Below are 21,354 nucleotides of genomic sequence, written 5' to 3' on the forward strand. Positions count from 1 at the left end.
GCTGGATTATATTTTGATTATGAACCCTTCAAAATAACTGCTTGAGATAAGGGTTCTAAAGGTGTTGCTTTATATGCTGTCTCACTATTGTGCAGAATGCCTGTTGTAAATATTATTGACTTGGGAGATTCAGTTCTCCATAGGAGAAGAATACAATGTTATATGATCTTTTCCATATTATTAATCTCCACAGTCTTTGTAGAATTTAAGAAAATCCAAAATTAATGCCAGTGTTTTAATCTTCATAGTGTTTTAAACACATATGTAATTAAAAAAAAACAAAAAAATATATGAAGGAACTAAATCTGGAAAGCAATGCAGATTGAGGTTTTTAAACCAAGTATCAATGTTCTTGTAGAAAAATTCAGATAGATAAAAGCATGAAGGGCAAGGAGTAGAGATGTAACTGTAAAGGAGCAGAATTTTTGTATACTATTGAAACTAAGTTCAGATTAATTCCAACTTGACTGTTAGAAAATGAAGGTAACTATTTAAGGAGAAACTAAAAAAGAAAAGAAATGAGAAGGGAATCAATACAGTATACTAGAACAACAAATTGAGGAACATATAGAAAATAAATAGCAAAATGGGAAAATTAAATCATCCTAAATCAATAATTACTTGAGATATAAGTGCATTCAGCTCTTTAATTAAAAGGCAGAGATTAACAGAATAGATTAAAAAACATGAATAGACTGTAGGAGACATTTTATTTCCTTTTTTGTTTTTGAGAGAGAAAAAGAGTGCTCAAGCTGGGTAGGGGGAGAGGGAGAGAGAGAACTCCAAGCAGGCCCCACGCTCAAGGTGGAGCCCTCCCTGGGGCTCAATCCCATGACCGTGAGGTCATGACCTGAGCTGAAATCAACTAAGATGCGCAACCAACTTAGCCACCCAGGCACCCTTAGACATTTTAGATCCAAAAGCACAAACGGGTTGAAAATGGGTGTGGGGGCGCCTGGGTGGCTCAGTCGGTTAAGTGTCTGACTTTGGCTCAGGTCGTGATCTCATGGTTCGTGGGTTCAAGCTCTGCGTTGGGCTCTGTGCTGACAGCTCCGAGCCTGGAGCCTGCTTTGGATTCTGTGTTTCCCTCCCTTTGCCCCTCCCCTGCTCTCACTCTGTCTCTCTCTCTCTCAGAAATAAATAAACATTAAAATTAAAAAAAAAAGAAAAGAAAATGGGTGTGAAAAAATATTCCGCACAAATAGTAACCAACAGAGAGCTGGGATGGTAATGCTAATATCAGACACAATAGATTTTAAGTAAAACATTGTTGCAAGAGCAAAAAGGACATTATATATTGATAAATGAATCAATCCATCAAGAAAATAAAAACTGTTTTAAACATAATATGTACCAAACAGCAGAGACCCGAAATATATGAAGCAAAAATTGATGGAGAAATAGTTTGACGATAATAGTTGAAGACTTCAGTGCCCCACTTTAAATAATGGATAGGACAACTAAACAGAAGAAGATAAAACAAACTTTAGCAACAGTATAAAACAATTAGATCTAATAAACTTATATAGAATGCTTTATCCAACAAGAGTAGAGTACACATCTTTCTCAATTGTACGTGGAATATTCTCCAAGATAGATGATGAACTAGGCTGTGAACAAGTCTTAATACATTTAAAAAGATTGAAACCATCCAAAGTATCTTCTCTGATCACAGTGGAATGAAACTAGAAATCAGTAACAGAAGAAAAACTGGAAAATTCACAAATAGGTGGAAATTAAATAAGAGATTACAAGTGAAATTAGAAGGCTTAATAGATGAAAATGAAAACACAATATACCAAAACCTGTGGGAAAATAGTGCACAGAAGAAAATTTATAGCTGTAAAGGTTTACATTAAAAACAAAGATCCCAAAATAAATAACCTAACTTTACACTTTTGAGAAACTAGAGAAAAAAGAGCAAGCTAAACCCAAAGCTAGATTATGGAAAGAAATAATAAAGATTAGAACAGAGATAAATGAAACAGAGAATAGGAAGACAGTAGAAAGAGTCAGCAAAAGCAAAAATTGGTTTCTTTAAAATATCATCAAAATTGACAATTTTCAGCTTGACTGACCCAGAATAAAAGAACACACAAATAACTAAAATCAGAAATGGAAGTTGGGGACATTACAATAGGCCTTACAGAAATAAAAAAGACTAAGAATATCATGAACAATTTTCTGTCAATGAATTTGTCAATCTCACCCTTAGGTGAGATGGGTAAGTTCCTAGAAACATAGAAACTACTGAAACTGACTCAAGAAGAAATGGGAAATCTGAATAGACATTAAACACGTAAAGAGAATGGATCAGTAATCAAAAACTTCTCAACAAATAAAAGTCCAGGACCAGGAAACTTCACTCACATTGCTACCGAACATTTAATTTTTTTTTTTTTTACATTTATTTATTTTTGAGAGACAGAGAGACAGAGCACAAGTTGGGGAGGGCAGAGAGAGAAGGAGACACAGAATCCGAAGCAGGCACCAGGTTCTGAGCTGTCAGCACAGAGCCTGACTTGGGGCTTGAACTCACAAACCGTGAGATCATGTCCTGAGCCGAAGTTGGATGCTTAACCGACTGAGCCACCCAGGCGCCTCCCCCCTACTTTTTTTTTTTTTTTAAATACTGACTGCTTAAAAAAATTTTTTTTTTGTTTTGTTTAACGTTTATTTATTATTGAGAGAGAGAGACAGAGCATGAGCATGGGAGGGACAGAGAGAGGGAGACACAGAATCTGAAGCAGGCTCTAGGCTCTGAGCCGTTAGCACAGAGCCTGACACAGGGGTTGAACTCACAAACTGTGAGATCATGACCTGAGCTGAAGTCAGATGCTTAACTGACTGAGCCACCCAGGCGCCCCCTGTGCTACCAAACATTTAAAGAATTAACATCAGTCCTTCTCAAACTTCTCAAACTTCTCAAAAAAAAAAAAAAAGGAGGAGGGAACTTTCTAATTCATTCTATGATGACAGCCATACCCTGATACCAAAGCCAGATAAAGACATCACAAGAAAAGAAAATGATAGACTAGTATCTCATGAATGTAGATGCAGAAATCCTCAACAAAATCCTAGCAAATGAAATCCAGCAGTGTATTAAGAGGATTATACATCATATAGCTAATTATATTTTAGTTGCTAGCATCTCCCTACTTCTGTTTTTTCTTTCTGCTGCTGTAAATCTCTTCAAAACTTGGGGTCCATATTTATATACCTGATACTCCTTCCCTAAGAATGGTCTTCCCATGCTTATTGAGTCTTATAGTAATATATGGCAGTGTATGTTTCTATCCCCCCTCCCTTTTTTTGTGCTTTGATGTTTTACAGTTATAAAATTTTAGTATTATTTTTGCCCTTTTGTTATACACCTCTTTTCCTAGCTTTTCATTTTGAAAATTTTGTATCTACAGAATAGTCTTTACTTGCACTCAACAGTTGTTAGCATATTGCCATGTTTTTCTTTCCCTCTCTTGTCTATACACACACTCATATACACATGCACACATACTTTTTAGAAGAAAATGGTAGATGTCATGATGTTTTATCCTTTTAAGAACAAGGATATTCTTCTATATTATCTATCTATATTACACCCAAGAAACTTATATAATATCTATTATGTTCCAATTATCCCAATAGTATGTATATTTTTAAAGTTTATTTATTTTGAAAGAGAGAGAGAGCATGGGCAGGAGAGGGGCAGAGAAAGAGGGAGAGAGAGAATCCCAAGCAGGCTCTGTGCTGACATGGGGCCTGAACCCACAAACCGTGAGATCATGACCTGAGCAGAAACTTAACCGAGTCAGACTCTTAACCGACTGACCCACCCTCGTGACCCCCCCCAATAATATTTTTTTGTAGCAGATTTTTTTTTCTTCATCCAAGAAAAAGATCATGCATTGCATTTAATTATCAATTCTTGTTAGTTTCCTTGAATCTAAAACGGTTTCTCCAGCCCCTTTAAAAATTTTTGAAGAGTCTAGATCTTTTGTTCTGTAGAATAGTTCATGTTCTGGATTCGTGTGGTTATTTTCTTATTAGGTTTAAGGTAAACATTTTTGACAATGGCATTATATACATGATGTTCCCTCCCATTCCATCACATTAGGAGGCTCATAGTGACAGCTTGTCCCATTATTGGTGATGCCAACCAAGTTTGATCACTTGGTTATGGTGGTAGGTAGTCTATAGGATGATACGTTGGGATCCTGACAATTTACCCCTTTACCCCTTTACTTGATGTTCCTTGCCTGAATTGATGAATGTGTTATCTGTTACTATCATTATTCTTTTCAGAACTCAAATTTTCTCGAATTTGACCATCAAAACTCCTGAAGGTCCTCATGACCAGGCACCTCAGTGTTTGAATATCTCCTTGCTATTTATTACAATTCCAGGCTCACTTTGAACTTTTCCCCAACCCTGGATGTAGCTTTTTCTCCAAGGATCTCTGTTTACTTTTAGTGAGAAATAGTATATTTAAAAATGAGGTTTATTGATACCAGAGAATCATAACTTCTAGGCCTTTTCACTGGACAGATTTTGAAAACCATTCATCCTCTATTGATTGATCGATTGATCATCCATCCATCTATCCATCCACCCAGAGTTCATACTAATATTTTAGTGTTATTTCAAAAAATAAATACTGTCATATTTCACACTTATTTACTCTTTAGAAGAAAACTAGAATATCACTTTTTGTTAGGTCTTTAAAAATATTCAGTAGTAGAATAATTAGAGTAGCTTTTGATAAATAACAGCTTTACTTAGTGAATCATGTTGAATCAGGTTGGTTATTTAATGAGCTCTTATTTCTGTTGTTAATGTAGTTTTGGGGCAGTGCCGTGACAACATTGAGCCAAAAAAATTGCCTATCACTGAGGAGGAGCAGATTTACCCTTGGGATACATGTGCAGCAGTTCATGATGTGAGGCTTTCATTATTACAGCGTTATTTTAAAGATGTAAGTACCCTTTTTTATCATATAATGATAGTTTGTCTGCAAAATTGATGGTTACTTCTCTCCAGAGTTTTATATTTTTTCTTCTACTAGATATCATTCTAATTTGGAATCTGGAAGTTTATTAGAAAAAAAGTTAATATATGGATAGTAAGGAAATAGGAATCTGTAATAAATAAACTTTTTAGGTTATAAATGTCATACCTATGTTTTAAATGTTATTTATTATAAGATATATAAATTCAGTTCAATGGAATGATAAGTATTACCTCTATAAAAACTTTTAGTTATGGCATGAATATTTTATGAAGATTTTTGCCTCCTTTTACTTTCTTTTAAACATATACAATAAAATCTCATTATGATGCTTTTAAAATGTAAAGTAGGGACAGATTAATTAATGGCTTCTATGGTTTGTTGTTGTGAACTTGATAGGTTTTTTTCCAACTCTTTACATCTAGGGGCTCTATCTAGCACTCAGGTGTTAATTGGTCTTGGAAGGTCAACTTAGTTTATTTAGCAGCACCACCATTGTTAACTTCCTTATAAAATTTCTGTACCATTTTCAGTATTCTCTCAGTGGATTATTAAATGGGGTTTCCATTCACCTGTTGTTTTTGGATTTACTGTATCTTGAATTAAGTAAATATATAATAATAACTTAAAATAGTTAAAATATGAAGTGAAACATTATTTTTAGTTAGCTATATGAGATGAATATCTTGATACATTTTCACATATGATTCCTTTTTGCCCATAATGCACTGGATTAAATGGAAGAAACTAGTAGGAGATGTGGAAGACAGAAACTTAATGAGAATAAGCAGCAACTGACCTAGTAATGATGGGAGTCAGAGTAGGATGTGGTTCAGTAGTTTGGACTGAGGAGAAGGTTTCTAGTAGGTTCTGGAGAAAATGATGGCTCTAGTAACGGAGGCACTGTGTAGGGTAGAAAGAGTTACAGTTGAGAAAAACTGGGGCTTGGTCCTGATTCTGCCATTGCTTAGCCATGTAAGCTTGCCAAAAAAACAGACTAGGACTCCATTTTCTCATCTATCAAATAGGCCTCATATGAGCTTTCATACAGTAACCCACCAGGTTAGAAATTTCTTTAGATCACTGTACATGTTATAAAGGTCAGTATAAATGTAGAGTGGTGTTTTTAATATTCGAGCTAGCCCAGTGAGAGGGCTCAAGTTAGGCCTTATAAGGCAGTTTGGGTTAGGTAGTGAGGATCATGTTCCCATATATTTTCAGAGGCTTTACAATGAAATTATTCTTATTTGGAAAAAGAGGGGTGCCTGGGTGGCTCAGTAGGTTAAATGTCTGACTCTTGATTGCTGCTCAAGTTATGATCTCACGGTTGTGAGATTGAGCCCCGCCTCGGGCTCCATGCTGGGCATGGAATCTGTTTAAGATTTTCTCTCCCTCTTCCTCTGCCCTGTTTGCTCCCTCTCTCTTTAAAAAAAAAAAAAAAAAAAGTCCGTGTGTGTGTGTGTGTGTGTGTATGCATACATATGTACACACACATACATTTTCATGCTTTTTCTTTATTCTGTATTGTTTCTTTAAATTTTTGCAGCATATGTATGTTAATTTATTAATCATAGACCAATAAATATCTTCATTTTGAAGAAAACAATGAAACTGTGCCAAGTTCCTCTTTTGCAGAAATTTACTATCACCTTTATTTAGATTTTATTTTGTTGTCATAATCCTGAATTTTATCGTTTCGAATCACTTTAGAATAGATGAGTAAGGATGAATCCTAGAGCCAAGCAGAAAAGGAAAAAAAACTTGATTCAATGGAAATATAACCCAGACTTAAGAACAAAATAATTTTGAGGGAAGGGGAGTTCTAATAAAGGAGAGAAAAAGTAGGGTATCTCTTTCTTAAAGCAGCCAGAATAGTTATTCATTTCTAGAAAAAAAAAATCTTTTTTGTAGGAACTTTGAACTGAAATCTGAACTGGACACAATCTCTGTTGTGTTTCTGTTAATGATTATGGGATTTTATTCTTTTTTTTTTTTTAATTTTTTTTTTTCAACGTTTATTTATTTTTGGGACAGAGAGAGACAGAGCATGAATGGGGAAGGGGCAGAGAGAGAGGGAGACACAGAATCGGAAACAGGCTCCAGGCTCTGAGCCATCAGCCCAGAGCCCGACGCGGGGCTCGAACCCACGGACCGCGAGATCGTGACCTGGCTGAAGTCGGACGCTTAACCGACTGCGCCACCCAGGCGCCCCGGGATTTTATTCTTAAATATATATATTTTTATACAACAGTTTTTTACTTTCATAATGGTTATTTTCTGTATATCTGGTGTGCTCCCTGGACTATATACGTCTAGAGGTGTAGGGCCATTCTTATATTGATTTTACGGTCTCCTCAGGGGCTAGCACATGCTGTGTGTGTTGTAGATGCTTAGTGGGTTTCTTACTGAATTACTCTAGCATAGAGTACCTTAATTTTGTATACAGGCAGACAGATAGACTGTATGCAGCAGAAGAGTTTCTATTAATGAGCACTGATTCTGATTACAGAATTAAACTATGTAGATTGTTCTCTTCATACCAGTTGCATGCATTTTACAGAGTCAACCTGTAGAGTTTTAGTTGTATAAGGCAGTAGTGCTATTCAAACAGGTAGTATTATATCATGAGAGAGAGGACAGAGTAGGGCAGGAGCCAGAGCTTTGGAGTCAGATAGACTTCGGTTTGAACTTGGACTCTGCCATATATAACTGAATGGTCTTGGTAAACTTTTCATTCCTTTTTTGGTAATGTTTTAATAAATTTTGAGGCTATGAAGATTCAGTGTTAAGCAATTCTTAGCACAGTGGTGTGGGCACATTGTTGAAGTCTTCCTAAAATATTAGTCTCATGTTAGTAAATATTTTCCTGCCTTTTTGTTTTGACTCTGATTCAAACAAGAAATCTAACAGTTACTTAGACAAATGGCATACTGATTTTAGTTTTAAAAGCTGATTTATTAAAATGAAAGGGGCACCTGGGTGGCTCAGTTGGTTAAGCGTCTGGCTCTTGATTTCAGCTCAGGTCATGATCTTACGATTCGTAGGATTAAGGCCTGTGTCGGGCTCTGTGATGGCAGTGCAGAGCCTGCTTAGGATTCTCTGTCTCTGTCTCTGTCTCTGTCTCTGTCTCTCCCCTGCTGTGCTTGGGTGCTCTCTCTTGCTCTCTCTCTCAAAATAAAATAAATAAATATAACATTAAAAAAAGAAGTAAGATAAATTACATTTTTATAATACATTGCCAAAGAGAGCAGCTTATTAACTGACTACTAACCATTCTAAAATGATCTAAATCTGTTTCTACTTCAAGTGCTCCAAAACATAAAACAAAGATGAGCAGGTCTCCTATTGCTATTCTGATTTGTAACAATAGAAGCTAGTTCACCTGCTGTGAGTATTTGATTTGTGCTGCTACACAACCTTAAATAGGCTGGAAAGGCATTTTGCACCGTGTAATATTTTCAACTTTCAGATGTTCATGAAGAACATTAGAATTCTTTTAGCACATTAGAACATTCATTTAACATTAGAATTTTGTTTACTATTGTTTAAAGATTATTTGGTCATCTTACATTATATTGTAAAAATTTCTTTCCAAAGTAAAAATAAAGTTTAAAGCTATACTCAGTTTTAGTGGCTCTCAAATCTTTCATCATGTGCTATCACCCATGTTAGACCTTTTTCCTAATTTTGCTCTGGCCTGGTCATCTGTTTACTACAGACTCTAGAGGGTGAACTGAACTCAAGTTCAGGCCCAAATAGTGTTTGATAGAGGCCAAATGAAAATTCGAAGAGGATTATTTTAGGAGGAGAAGTGTAAGCCTGTGTATAGGTTGAGGGGAAGGAATTTAGTAGAGAAGGAGAGAAGGAAGAGTTGAAGATATAAGAAAAAGAGGAGATTAAAAAAGTTAACTTGTAGAACAGATTTCAAAAGGGTATTGTAGTTGCTTATATAATCTGGGTCCCTTCTTTATTGTATATTCTATTAAACCCATGTAAATGTTAAGGTACTTTTTGGGGTTATCTTATGACCAAATTTGTAGTCCAGAAAGATGTATGGAGGGTGATGCATTATGGAGAGAAGAAATTGGCATCAAGGTGACCAGTTAAAAAACTTTGTTGAAAACCCTCCTCCCCCACAACAAATGATGCAGACATGAATGGTATAGTGGAAATGAAGAGGAGGGGCCCAAATCATGTTTTATTTAGGAGATAGAATCTGCATAGTTTGGGAGCTAATACTGTGGTGTAAAAGAAAGAATGTGATGTAGAATAACTCTTAGCATTCTGATTTGGTGACTGAAAAGATTGTGGAGTTTTTAAACCAAGAGGAAAAGAAAGATTCATGGGGGAAAAAAGACAAATTTATGACACATTTAAAACAAATGTTTATTTATTTATTATGAGAGAGAGAGTGTGTGTGGGTAGGGGAGGGGCAGAGAGAGGAGGAGAGAGAGAATCCCAAGCAGACTCTGTGCTATCAGCATGGAGCCCAACACAGGGCTCAGTCCCATGAACTGTGAGATCATGACCTGAGCTGAAATCAAGGGTCTGACACTTAACCAACTGAGCCACCCAGGCACCCAGTGACATATTTTTTAATGTTATCTGAGGGACATCAAACTAGAGATTTCTGCTTGGGAGTTGAGTGGTTGTATCTGTCACTAAGACAAGTGATCCAAGTTTGGAGAGTAGTCAGATTTACTGATTAAATCACTCAGAGAACAGTTATAGTAAGAAGAGAGTGGTACAAAGAACCTTGAGGAATATAAACATTGAAGGGACAAGAAAGAAAAAACTTGTTATTCCATTGCATCTGTCTGTCTGTCTATCTATCTATCTATCTATCTATCCATCCATCCATCCATCTATCTATCTATCTATACCACAACTTCTATATAAATAATACTGCTATGAACATAGGCATGCATGTATCCTTTTAATTAGGAATTTTGTATTTTGGGGGTAAATACCCAGTAATGCAATTACTGGATCACAAGGTAGTTCGATTTTTGAGGAATCTCCATACTGTTTTCCACAGCTGCTGTACCAATTTGCATTCCCACCAACAGTGGATGAGGGTTCCTTTTTCTCCACATCCTTACCAACACCTGTTGTTTCTCGTGTTTTTGATTTTAGCCATTCTGACAAGTGTGAGATGGTATCTCATTGTAGTTTTGATTTGCATTTCCCTGATGATGAGTGATGTTGAGCATCTTTTCATGTGTCTGTTAGTCATCTGAATATCTTCTTTGGAGAAGTGTTTGTTTATGTCTTCTGCCCATTTTTAAATTGGATTATTTATTTTGGGGGTGTTGAGCTTGATAAGTTCTTTATATATTTCAGATACTAACCCTTTCAGCCATAAAAAAGAATGAAATCTTACCGTTTACAATGACATGGATAGAGCTAGAGAGTATAATGCTAGCAAAATAAGTCAGTCAGAGAAAGACAAATATATGATTTCACTTATATGTGGAATTTAAGAAACAAAACAAATAAGCAAGGGAAGAAAAGAGAGAGACAACAAAAGAAATGGACTCTTAACTGTAAAGAACAAACTGATGTTACCAGAGGGGAGGTGGGTGGGGAGGGAGGGGTGAAATAGGATTAAGGAATGCACTTGTCATGATGAGCACTGGATGATGTATGGACGTATTGAATCACTGTATTGTACACCTAAAACTAATAGAACACTGTGTGTTAACTACACTGGAATTTCAGTAAAAGAAAGAAGTTGTTAATGCCAGATATCACAGAGCAGGTAAAATAATCGATAGGAGAATAGTTTATAGTGAACTATAATATATCAAGAGTTTATATTTCATGGGGTAGAGAAAGTGTAATTTATAGTTGCTCTCTTTCATTATGAGCCTAGATATTTGGAAGCTAGAACTTTATGGTATTTCAAGTTTAAAGATACTGCCTTGGTGCTGTCAAGTTGGGTGTTACTTTATATCATAAAAATATGAAGTTCACATTAGTATAACGGTATGAAATCATTCAGAGGTTTATGTGGATATGTTTAGGTATGTTTATGCTTCTTAAAAATTAATGTATTGTCTCTCTTTTTTTTTTTTTTTTTTTAAGAGTTCTTGTCTATTGGCAGTATCAATTGGCTGGGAAGGAGGTGTTTATGTACAGACCTGTGGCCACACGTTACATATAGATTGTCATAAATCTTACATGGAATCATTACGGGTAAGTTGATTTAAAGGTATATGTATCTTTCCAGGTATTAAATATTTTTATAGCATATATATCCCAGTTCATCTTGGGTGATTTTGATTGCCATTTGAACTATTCAGCCTTGTAATTCCCTGACCCCTTCAGCTTTAGGAATTTCATTTTTTTTTTTTTTTTTTTACTTTACTTTAGCAACTGATTTCCATGGTAGTAATTCTAGACTTTGCTACTCTAGCTCTGAAATACTATGCTTTAATATCCTACTATATCATTTTGTTATATGATCACTCTTCAGATTTTCTTATTTCATTTTCATTAGCGTGTTTTGCTTCTGACATCAAGATCTCTAGTCCTTTAACCCCTTTATATTTTCCCTAGCGTTAGTTTTTCCTAGCCTCACTTTTTTGAACAGTGCCTATTCTGCTCTGAATATCATTCATTTAATCCTCCTCCCTTGGTTTTAGACCCAGGCAGCTAGCCCTCCAGAAAAACCATGAAACTAAGTTAAGTGGTATGTCTGTAAATTTGTGGTTTCCTATATAATAGTGGCTTAAACTAGGGTCACAGATTGTAGATATTATCGATTCATTTACCTGTCTTTGATCGGTTTCCTCTCTTAGTGTCCCCAGCAGCTATTCCAAACCTTTGCCTCCTCTATCCCAGGCTCTTTGCCTAAACTCCAAGATTCCTTTCCCCTCATCAGATTCTGTCTCTTTCTTTGTTACCGAGAAAACAGTGGCTTTCTGTCACACGCTACCTTAGCTTCCTACTTTGCTGATCTATTCCCTGATAAATGAGTCTGCATCCCAACCAATCCTTTTCTTCTCTACTCTTTGAGATAGTATTCCTTCTTCTGTTCAGGAATAATTTTTCTGTTTATGTTCTAATATTCCTTTCTCCCATTACCTTAGGAGCTTTGATCTATTAGTAAGTAACCTATTTTTATTCCGTATCTTAAGTTTTTCTGCCCATTCTATTGTTTCTTTTCAGTCCATAAAGATGCTCAGGTCCCTGCCATTCAGAATTCCTTCGTTTGACTTTGCATTCCCCTGTAGCTGCAGTTTTTCTCTTTTTCTTAGCTCAACTTCTTAGAAGTGTGGTCTTCTCTATTCCCTGATTCCTAGCTCAGAAGCAGTGGATTCCTATTTTTCCCTTCTTATCCTTCCCTATCACATTCATTTAGCAAATTCTGTTAATTCTGTTTCTTAAATCTCACTTGACTGTACTCTACTTTCATTATTGTTGCTTCGGCCTTTTTGTGTATGCCTTCATTTCTCATCTTGACTATTGCAATTGCTTTCTTATCAGTTTCCTTACTCCAAGTCTGATTTATTCATTACATTGATCTTTCTAATATGTAAATCTGATGACATATGTCATTGGCTTAAAAATCCTTTACTGAATTCTTCCTGATGGGATAAAGTCCACTCTTCTCTGAATGGCATTCAAGGCGCTTCATGATCTGGGCTTGCCTGTTGTTGCTTCAGCTTTATCTTTCATCAATTCAGCATTAATAAGCTAATTAATGGTTCCTTAAGCACATTATCCATTTTTCATATATCTCCATTCAGTCGTTCATTCAACAAATATTTATTCAGTGCTTACAGTGTTCCAGATACTTAGATAGACATTGGGGATTCATCAGTGAATAAGACACAGTTCCTTCCCTTTAGGAGTTTACTATGGATTGCATGAGATGGTGTATGTGCTGAGTGTTATGAGGTATACACAGGGCCTTTTTGGAACATCTGCCAAGTGCCAGAACATTTGATGAATTAAGGTGCTTGAGTGATGAGAGATAAGCGAAGATTAGGGGTCATACTGTAGAGGACCTGGTAGTTCATGTAAGGAACTTGGACTTTGTTTAGATAAGTTCTTTACAGAGAGCCATTAAAGCCATTTAAGACTTTTAAGCAGAGATATGTTCAGAAAGATCATTGTGGTAATTGTGTAGATGGTAGGGGATTATGGTAGGATTGCAGGAGAGTAAGAAAGAATGCAATGAGGTACGAAATGATGGTGGCTTGGGGTTAGTCATGGCACTGGATATGGAGAAGAGCTTAGAGATTTGAAATATATTTAGAAGAAAGGTCTTCTGGATGTGGTGAGAGACAGCATGTGGAGTGTCAGAGGGAGGAAGGAATCAGGTGATCATTGAAAGATTTTGATTGGGAATAAGAGTCACATTAGGTGGATCGCGTTGGCAACAGTATGGTTGGAAGACTAGTTAGGAGATATTAGCAAAGAGAGTAGAAGGAAGTAGATGGAAGGACTTGTGAGATTTATTAATTAGATATTGAGATGGGAGAAGGTAGGAAGCAGAAGGAGCTGTCATGACTCTCTTTTCTGAGATAGGAAGTGTAGCTTTATGCTTCTAGAGTAAAAGGGGCAAGGTTCAGGTGGGTGAAGGGACTTGACAAGTGAGGAGGTGGTTTGGAAGAAACACTTCGGAATTGGGTGAGAGAGTGCTTCATAGGATGTTGGAGAGAGATTGTCAGGAAGTATTCAGGGCTCAGTTGGCGTGGAAACAGTTTGTAGCAAGAAGCTATTTCAGTATTCCGTAACAACCCTTAATTCAAGTGTAGAATTGGAGAAGCCATACATTGGGTTAATTTTGTATGAAGGTTTTGTGGAGTGTGCATGATAGAAGGACAAATGGACAGGGAATGAGAAGTATTGACCGAAGAGTTTTTGAAGTGGTAGATCGTGTATAGGCAGGAGAGGAAAGGCTTGATAAAGTGGGGAAAAAAGGAGGAACTAAGACAGCTAGGAGTTGGCAGTCAGAATGTAAGCTGTTTGGATTTAATATTTTCAGATACACTTTGGGGTCATTTCAGTATAAGGGGATAGTCATGGTAGCAGGTGCTGGAGTAGAGTGGAGGTCAAAGCTATAAGAAATAATGAGGTCAGAGAGCTGATAGACTGAGATGTAAGATTGGTTGTCTCTGTTACACACTGAAGTTGCACAGGAGGATGACGGGACTTGGAGCGATGAGGAAAACTGATTTAGGTACCAAACTCTTGAGTGATGGAGGGCAGTGGATGACAGTAAAAAGGAAGGAAAAGGGTGATGTCACCAAATGACATTAGCCACAAACATGGGAGAATGCAAGAGTAAAGATCTCAAGCCAGCACTGGAGATGAGAAGGATACTAGGTGGGAGGGATGTGGGAGAATGAGCAGTGCCTACTTGAGAATGCTTCTGGAGAGGCTTTAGGAAAGAACACATTTTCAATCAAGGCAAAGAGGGGGATCTAGCATTCTTTAAAATGAAATTAGGGGCGCCTGGGTGGCGCAGTCGGTTAAGCGTCCGACTTCAGCCAGGTCACGATCTCGCGGTCCGTGAGTTCGAGCCCCGCGTCGGGCTCTGGGCTGATGGCTCAGAGCCTGGAGCCTGTTTCCGATTCTGTGTCTCCCTCTCTCTCTGCCCCTCCCCCGTTCATGCTCTGTCTCTCTCTGTCCCCAAAATAAATAAACGTTGAAAAAAAAAAATAAAAAAAAAATAAAATGAAATTATAGAGGAGCTTATCATAGAACGTTCTTCAGTGATATCAGGACCCTTTCCCCAACCGTCTAGTATGCTCTACTCTTCTTGTATATCTTTAAAACTTAGCTCACAAGTCTCCTCTGAGAAGCCTTCTCTGTTGTATTTTTCACACTATTGTTATAATTTATTCGTTTCTATTTGCTTTTATATTGTTAGGACCTTAAGTGAAGATGTACCTTAAGTCTTTATGCTATCACCTGGCACAGCATTTGACACATGTTAGGAGCTTAACAAATATTTGTAGAATTGGATTTAAGAAGACATGGTGTTATATTTTTAAGAACTTAAAAGAAGTGTCAAAAGTGAAAAAAGTAGAATTTTGTTCTTTTAGTCAAAGTATTTGAGATCCAAGATAAAGCAATTAAGAGTGGGGAACTTAGGGGCACCTGGGTGGCTCAGTTGGTTAAGTGTCCAGCTCTTGGATCTCAGCTCAGGTCATGATCTCGTGGTTTGTGGGTTCAAGTCCCGCATAGAGCTCTGTGCTGATGATGTGGAGCCTGCTAGGGATTCTGTCTCTCCTTCTCTCTGCCCCTCCCCACTTGTGTGTGCTCTCTCTTTCTCTCTCAAAATAAGTAAACGGGCGCCTGGGTGGCGCAGTCGGTTAAGCGTCCGACTTCAGCCAGGTCATGATCTCGCGGTCCGGGAGTTCGAGCCCCGCGTCAGGCTCTGGGCTGGTGGCTCAGAGCCTGGAGCCTGTTTCCAATTCTGTGTCTCCCTCTCTCTCTGCCCCTCCCCTGTTCATGCTCTGTCTCTCTCTGTCCCAAAAATAAATAAACGTTGAAAAAAAAAATTAAAAAAAAAAAAGTAAACATAAAAAAAACTAAAAAAAGAGTGGGGAAATTTAAATTCATCCTGACATTGTCATTACCTTTGTAACCATAGACAGATTCATTTTCTTCTCTTTGTATCCTTTTTTGCTCATTATTTTTGTCTTGTTTGTGATAATGGTCATAGTGTAGCATTTGTACATTTACATTAATACATTAAAACATATTTTGAGATAGAACATTAGGTTAGTGGCAGAATAAGAAAGAGACTGCTGAGAAAAAGAGTAATATAGTGGTTAGGACTAAATAGCAGTGGCCTAAAGAGCAAAATAGATGTGTGGTGGTGTCATGCAAAAGAAAGGAACAAATGTAACCGTCTGGATTCCTGCCTTAAGTTTTCTGGTTAGTTAGCATGTATAGCAGTCTCCCGTGAACAAGAATTTTCCTAGGCATATACACTTATGTGTCTCTTTAAAAAATTCTCTTTCCTCCTCTTTCTATCAGAAACATCTGAAGAAAAGGGTGATAAATTAATTCCCCTCCTCTTACACTTATGTTCTGAATACTATAACTGAATCTTTCCCCATCCATTAATCCTAAACAAATCCACTGCATGAAGTCCAGTCAGTTGTGTTTGGCAGTTAAAGACACATCACGTTTTTAAGGCTTAATTCTCAAAAGTTGTCAGTTCTTCATCAAGAGAGAAAGAGGACGTGCACGCGCAAGCAGGGGAGGAGCAGAGAGGGAGGGACAGAGGATCCGAGGTGGGATCCATGCTGACAACAGAGAGCTTGGTGCGGGGCTCAAACCTGCCAAATGTGAGATCGTGGCCTGAACTGAAGTTGGATGCTTAACTGAGTGAGCCACCTGGGTACCCCTAGGGATGTCTTTTTTTTGTGTGTGTGTGTGTGTGTGGTTCATTTGTTTACCATAAAATGTAATGATGTAAATTTTGTTTTCTGTAGAGGTGTGCATTATAAATCTGTATGTTTATTTCATCTTTTAGAATGACCAGGTTCTTCAGGGCTTCTCAGTGGACAAAGGAGAATTCACGTGTCCTCTCTGCAGGCAATTTGCTAACAGTGTTCTTCCTTGTTATCCTGGAAGTAATGTGGAAAGTAACCTTTGGCAACGTCCTAGTAACAAAAGCATACAAGACCTCATAAAGGAAGTGGAAGAGCTGCAGGGACGGCCGGGAGCTTTCCCAGTAAGCATCAGTGTAAGGCAGAAATACCCTGGTAACCTCAGCTATGCTTTCAGCTCTCATTTTCCTTCCTTTCATTTTCATTCCCTTTCTGGATTGCTCTGGACCTTTAAACATTTAATAGAAATTGCTTTTAGATGTTTTTCTCTTCTGTTTGTGGTTGCTACAAACAAAAATGAGAATAATGGAACAAATTCTTACCAAAGACTATACTTTTTCCTTCATCTAGATTGTTATAGTTTTAATATACATCTTCCAGATCATGATATTCTATAAGCTTAGATATGGTTAGACTCTTTTAAGATGTTGAAATCTTAAACCAAACAAACAAACAAATTACATATTTATGTATCTTGTAATGTGAAGCATAGTCTAACCACTCTAAAATATGTCTGTTAGGTATATTAGGATTAAGATGATATGTGTACACATACACACTTTTTATGTATATAGTTATAGATTTACATACATTGTGTGTTAGATAAAATATCATACTCTTGATTGAACCATTCACAAGTCAGTCTGTTTTACTGTGGGATTTGGTGTAAGTGAACCCATCTTTTATCCCATTCAGTAGGATTTTTTAATTTTTTTAAATTATTTTTTTAAACATTTATTTATTATTGAGAGACAGAGAGAGACAGAGCGTGAGCAGGAGAGGGGCAGAGAGAGAGGGAGACACAGAATCTGAAGCAGGTTCCAGGCTCTGAGCTGTCAGGACAGAGCCGGACACAGGGCTCGAACTCACAAATGGTGAGATCATGACCTGAGCCGAAGCCGGATGCTCAACCGACTGAGCCACCCAGGCGCTCCAGGATTTTTTAATTTGATTTAAATACTTAAATATTTCACCTTTAATACAGGCTTATGATGTGGTCCCTGAAAGAAGTCATAGCTGTGCCTAGTTTAAGCAGTAAATGTATGAAAACTATTAATATTTGACTTCTGGGACAGAAATGTATAGTTAAAAGCTACTCTGAAAGATTCATGTCTTGGCAGTTTCTTTTCTCAGTTGAAGACTATAATTTTAGAGTCTGTAGTTTTCTTCTTTTGTAAATCCAAATTTTTATGTGTTTAAAATATGCTTAAAGCAAGGGACATCAATATTAGTGTTTGAGAAATGAACTTAAATGAAAATCAGGTTGTTTATAGACATGAAAACTGTTCCAAAATATTATTTTAATGACATCTACTCATTTGTTTAGCATATAGGTTTGTGTGGTTAGTTCATGGTTAGATTATAGGTTGACCAATCACAATATAGAATTAGGATAAGATAAGATAAAATATTTCTTAATCTATTTTATCTTTGTACAGTAAATATATTTATGGTAGAAAGTTAATGTACATTTGTTTTAACTTTTTAACTTTAATTTCCTAGTGTATTCATATGATAAACCTTGTAGTGTAGACTATATTAGAGAAAGTGAATATGAATAAACTTTATATATGTTTCCTTTTTTTGCAGTCAGAAACCAACTTAAGTAAAGAAATGGAATCTGTTATGAAAGATATCAAAAATACCACTCAGAAAAAGTATAGAGACTATAGCAAGACGCCAGGCTCACCAGACAATGATTTTCTCTTTATGTATTCTGTTGCTAGGTAGGTATACATGTTATGTACTTCAATATTTACCTATTATTGGTAGTTGGTTTTTTGGTTTGTTTACTGCCATTCATATTTATTTGAAGAAAGGATACGTATTTTTTATGTTGGTTAAAATTATGGCTACTTTTAGAAATTCCTCAAAGGATCATAAAAATGCAGGTTTCCTTCGTTTTCTGAAGAGTTTTTATTTTAATGAAATATTGGGTGAAATGTTCTTATATATTATAGGATATGTGGGAAAAAGTGTATTGTTAACATTTTGGGACAGTCTACCTCAAAGCATGTGAGTATTATATATGAAGGGTGTTGTTAAGAAATCACTGTTCAAGTCCTATCAAGAAGTGATAATACTGTAAACAAAAACATTGTAATATATTAAACACTTTTAATTTGTTTTTAATTCATAAGTAAGAAGAACTTATTTTCTTTGTTTTCAGCTAGTAAAAGATCTAGTAATATCCTAGAAGACTGTAGATGGTTTAGAAAACCACATAAAGGAGCCAAAGCAAGAGATCAGGCATGCTCTAAGCCTCTATTAGTAGCTAGCAGGGGGCTCAAGAAAATAGAGGTAAATACTTCTCATCTTTCAAATTAGGTAGGATTAGTCTAATTGACTGAGTAGGTGTTCAGTACCTAAGAAATAATTCCAAATAAGAATTTTAGAAAACTTAATTGAATGAAAATGGAGAACCATAAAAGAAGTAAATAGAAAAGAAGCAGGCACAGTTAGGAACTTGTAAACACATTCTGCCAGAACTGATGTTGTAGACCCCTGGATATCCTTAGAAGCATACTTCGTATTTCATCCCAAGTAGTGTTATAATAGGTAACATTTAGAGAGATAACGTAACTTGAATGTCATGCAGCAAAATTAGTGGCATGTAGGACTAGAATTCAGATCTGAGTCAAGGTCTATCGTTCTTTCAATTACTGTCCTCCTTTTTCCTCCCCTGTGTTCACATTTTATAGGTCGTATGCGCATGTGGTTCATCAGGGCCATTCCGTCTGCCCTGTTCCTGGAGCAGAGGGTAGTAAGAGTAAATGAACAATATGTAGTCTTTAGAACCTAGGAAAAAAGGAACCAGACTTAAGGAAATTGCAAGCAGGTTAGAGCTCAAGTTAAGGAGACATTAGTCTTTCATTTAAGAATGCAGATGCTGGGGCGCCTGGGTGGCGCAGTCAGTTAAGCGTCCGACTTCAGCCAGGTCACGATCTCGCGGTCCGTGAGTTCGAGCCCCGCGTCGGGCTCTGGGCTGATGGCTTAGAGCCTGGAGCCTGTTTCCGATTCTGTGTCTCCCTCTCTCTCTGCCCCTCCCCCGTTCATGCTCTGTCTCTCTCTGTCCCCAAAATAAATAAACGTTGAAAAAATAAAAATAAAAAAAAAAAGAATGCAGATGCTGGACATAAATTGATGTAAAAGGATCTAATGGCTTGGGAAGTAATTTTCTAGTCTGCACATTCCTAGACTATTGTTGTCATTTATCCAGAATACTTCGGGAGAACATATAACAGTTAATTCAACATTTTGTGTTTGGACAGTTACCAACTGCATACTTGCAATAAAATACACTTTATGTGAAAACTAAATTGAATATGATTTAATTTTGCTAAGGTTTCAAGGTTTTAAAAAACTTACATACAATATTGTAGTAGTAATGGTGTAGAAGATTGAGATGAATATAGACCCACCCAGTTATGCTATGTGTATGTGTGTGTGTATATATGTGTGTATGTTTATATATATGTTATATATGTGTGTGTATGTATATATACATTTGTGTGTAAATACTATGTTTATGTTTCTTATTTATGCCTTTCATTTTCTTAGGATTGACCTCGTAAGAAAATTCTGGTTGAATAGGAATGATCTGTCCGTGGAATTTTTCTACAGTATGATAAATCAAATAACTTGATTTAAATTTAGTTTAGTGGAAATTTTAGATTCTTATTTCTTGAATATATAAATTCCTATTTTCTTAAATATAAAATAACTTATAAAGCTTGTCATTTTAATAGGAGACTTTTATAGGATACCCAGCATATTTTGGGTTTTCTTTTAAGGGAAACCCAATTTGGTTAAAATTGTCCAGGCCATTGTAAGTTCTCACGGTGAGATTACATGCCTTTTCTAAGTTTTGCTTAGTCATTAAAAAGAAAACAAACAGAAACCAAATTAATTAAAAAAATTAACAAAAACACAAATTGAAGGAAAAAAGTATATTGTAAGTTTTGTGTCTTAATGTAATTTTTTCAAAGTATGAAACCAGGTCTTTATAAATAACTTATGCCTAGCATATAACCTCATTTCATAAATACATATGATTATAGATTATGATTATTTTCATGCCTAAAAGGTAGACATTAAAATGTTTAGCAATATTTAAAATGTTTAAATGTTTAAGTATTTAGAAATACTTATTTGAATTACTTAACTTTTAAATTAAATATTGTGATTCTTAAATGTATAATTCATTAGAATGTGCACATTTATTTGTATTTGACATTAGTAATTTAAATGGACTGCAGCCCTGTTTCCCAGAGCTGAATTTCTTCCCACTGAATGAGTAATTTAGTTTGCTCTTTAGGGAACTTAAATTTTTTTGATGTTTAGGAACAAAATACATCCAGTGGTAAAGTAGCCTATAAAACTGTGGATTTTAATTGTTTTAGAGATTTTTTTTTGTAAGGCAATACATTATTTCTTTGTTTTTCATTTTATTTGCATGGTAAAGCAGCCTTGGAGGATTTTTTTGAGGGCAGTAGAGAAGAAATTGTTGGAATAATATCTTTCTGTTACATTAAAATTAATCAGAATTACTATATTCAAGTTTTATTGTATTTCCAAAAAATGGTCTGTTGCAAATGTCAGTCATTCAGATGGATTATGGAAAGTTAATTTGGGGAAGAAAGCTTTCTTCACTTAAATACCAATTCATTATTTCTTTATTGAAACAATAAATGACACTAATTTTAGTAATAGATTTTTCCAAGGATTTTGGACTCAAGTTACACATAGCCTAGAAGTATTGGTGAGTAG

General features: G+C 36.1%; 1 protein-coding gene and 1 long non-coding RNA gene across 7 annotated transcripts in view; one reads left to right on the forward strand and one right to left on the reverse strand.

The window, feature by feature from the left end:
* UBR3 (ubiquitin protein ligase E3 component n-recognin 3) overlaps positions 1 to 21,354 on the forward strand; it is a 241,425-nt gene that overhangs the window by 149,917 nt on the left and 70,154 nt on the right. For 4 of the 6 annotated variants that reach the window (XR_006712948.1, XM_045480147.1, XM_045480143.1 and 1 more), the window contains 4 exons: positions 4,839 to 4,972; positions 11,093 to 11,203; positions 16,509 to 16,721; positions 18,175 to 18,311. Coding sequence is in view for 5 of the 6 variants with exons in the window: in XM_045480147.1 (XP_045336103.1) it covers positions 4,839 to 4,972; positions 11,093 to 11,203; positions 16,509 to 16,721; positions 18,175 to 18,311 (595 nt within the window). In the remaining variant the exon portion in view is untranslated. The remainder of the gene's footprint in view (positions 1 to 4,838; positions 4,973 to 11,092; positions 11,204 to 16,508; positions 16,722 to 18,174; positions 18,312 to 21,354) is intronic. The other 2 variants (XM_045480144.1, XM_045480146.1) reach the window with 1 other exon arrangement.
* On the reverse strand, positions 6,504 to 9,305 carry LOC123599055. Its single transcript, XR_006712950.1, has 2 exons — positions 8,388 to 9,305; positions 6,504 to 6,737 (listed from the first exon to the last, which is right to left on the reverse strand). It is a non-coding gene; the product is annotated as an uncharacterized LOC123599055 (long non-coding RNA).

The sequence above is a fragment of the Leopardus geoffroyi genome, chromosome C1 (assembly GCF_018350155.1).
Source record: "Leopardus geoffroyi isolate Oge1 chromosome C1, O.geoffroyi_Oge1_pat1.0, whole genome shotgun sequence".
In the NCBI taxonomy this organism is placed as follows: Eukaryota; Metazoa; Chordata; class Mammalia; order Carnivora; family Felidae; genus Leopardus; species Leopardus geoffroyi.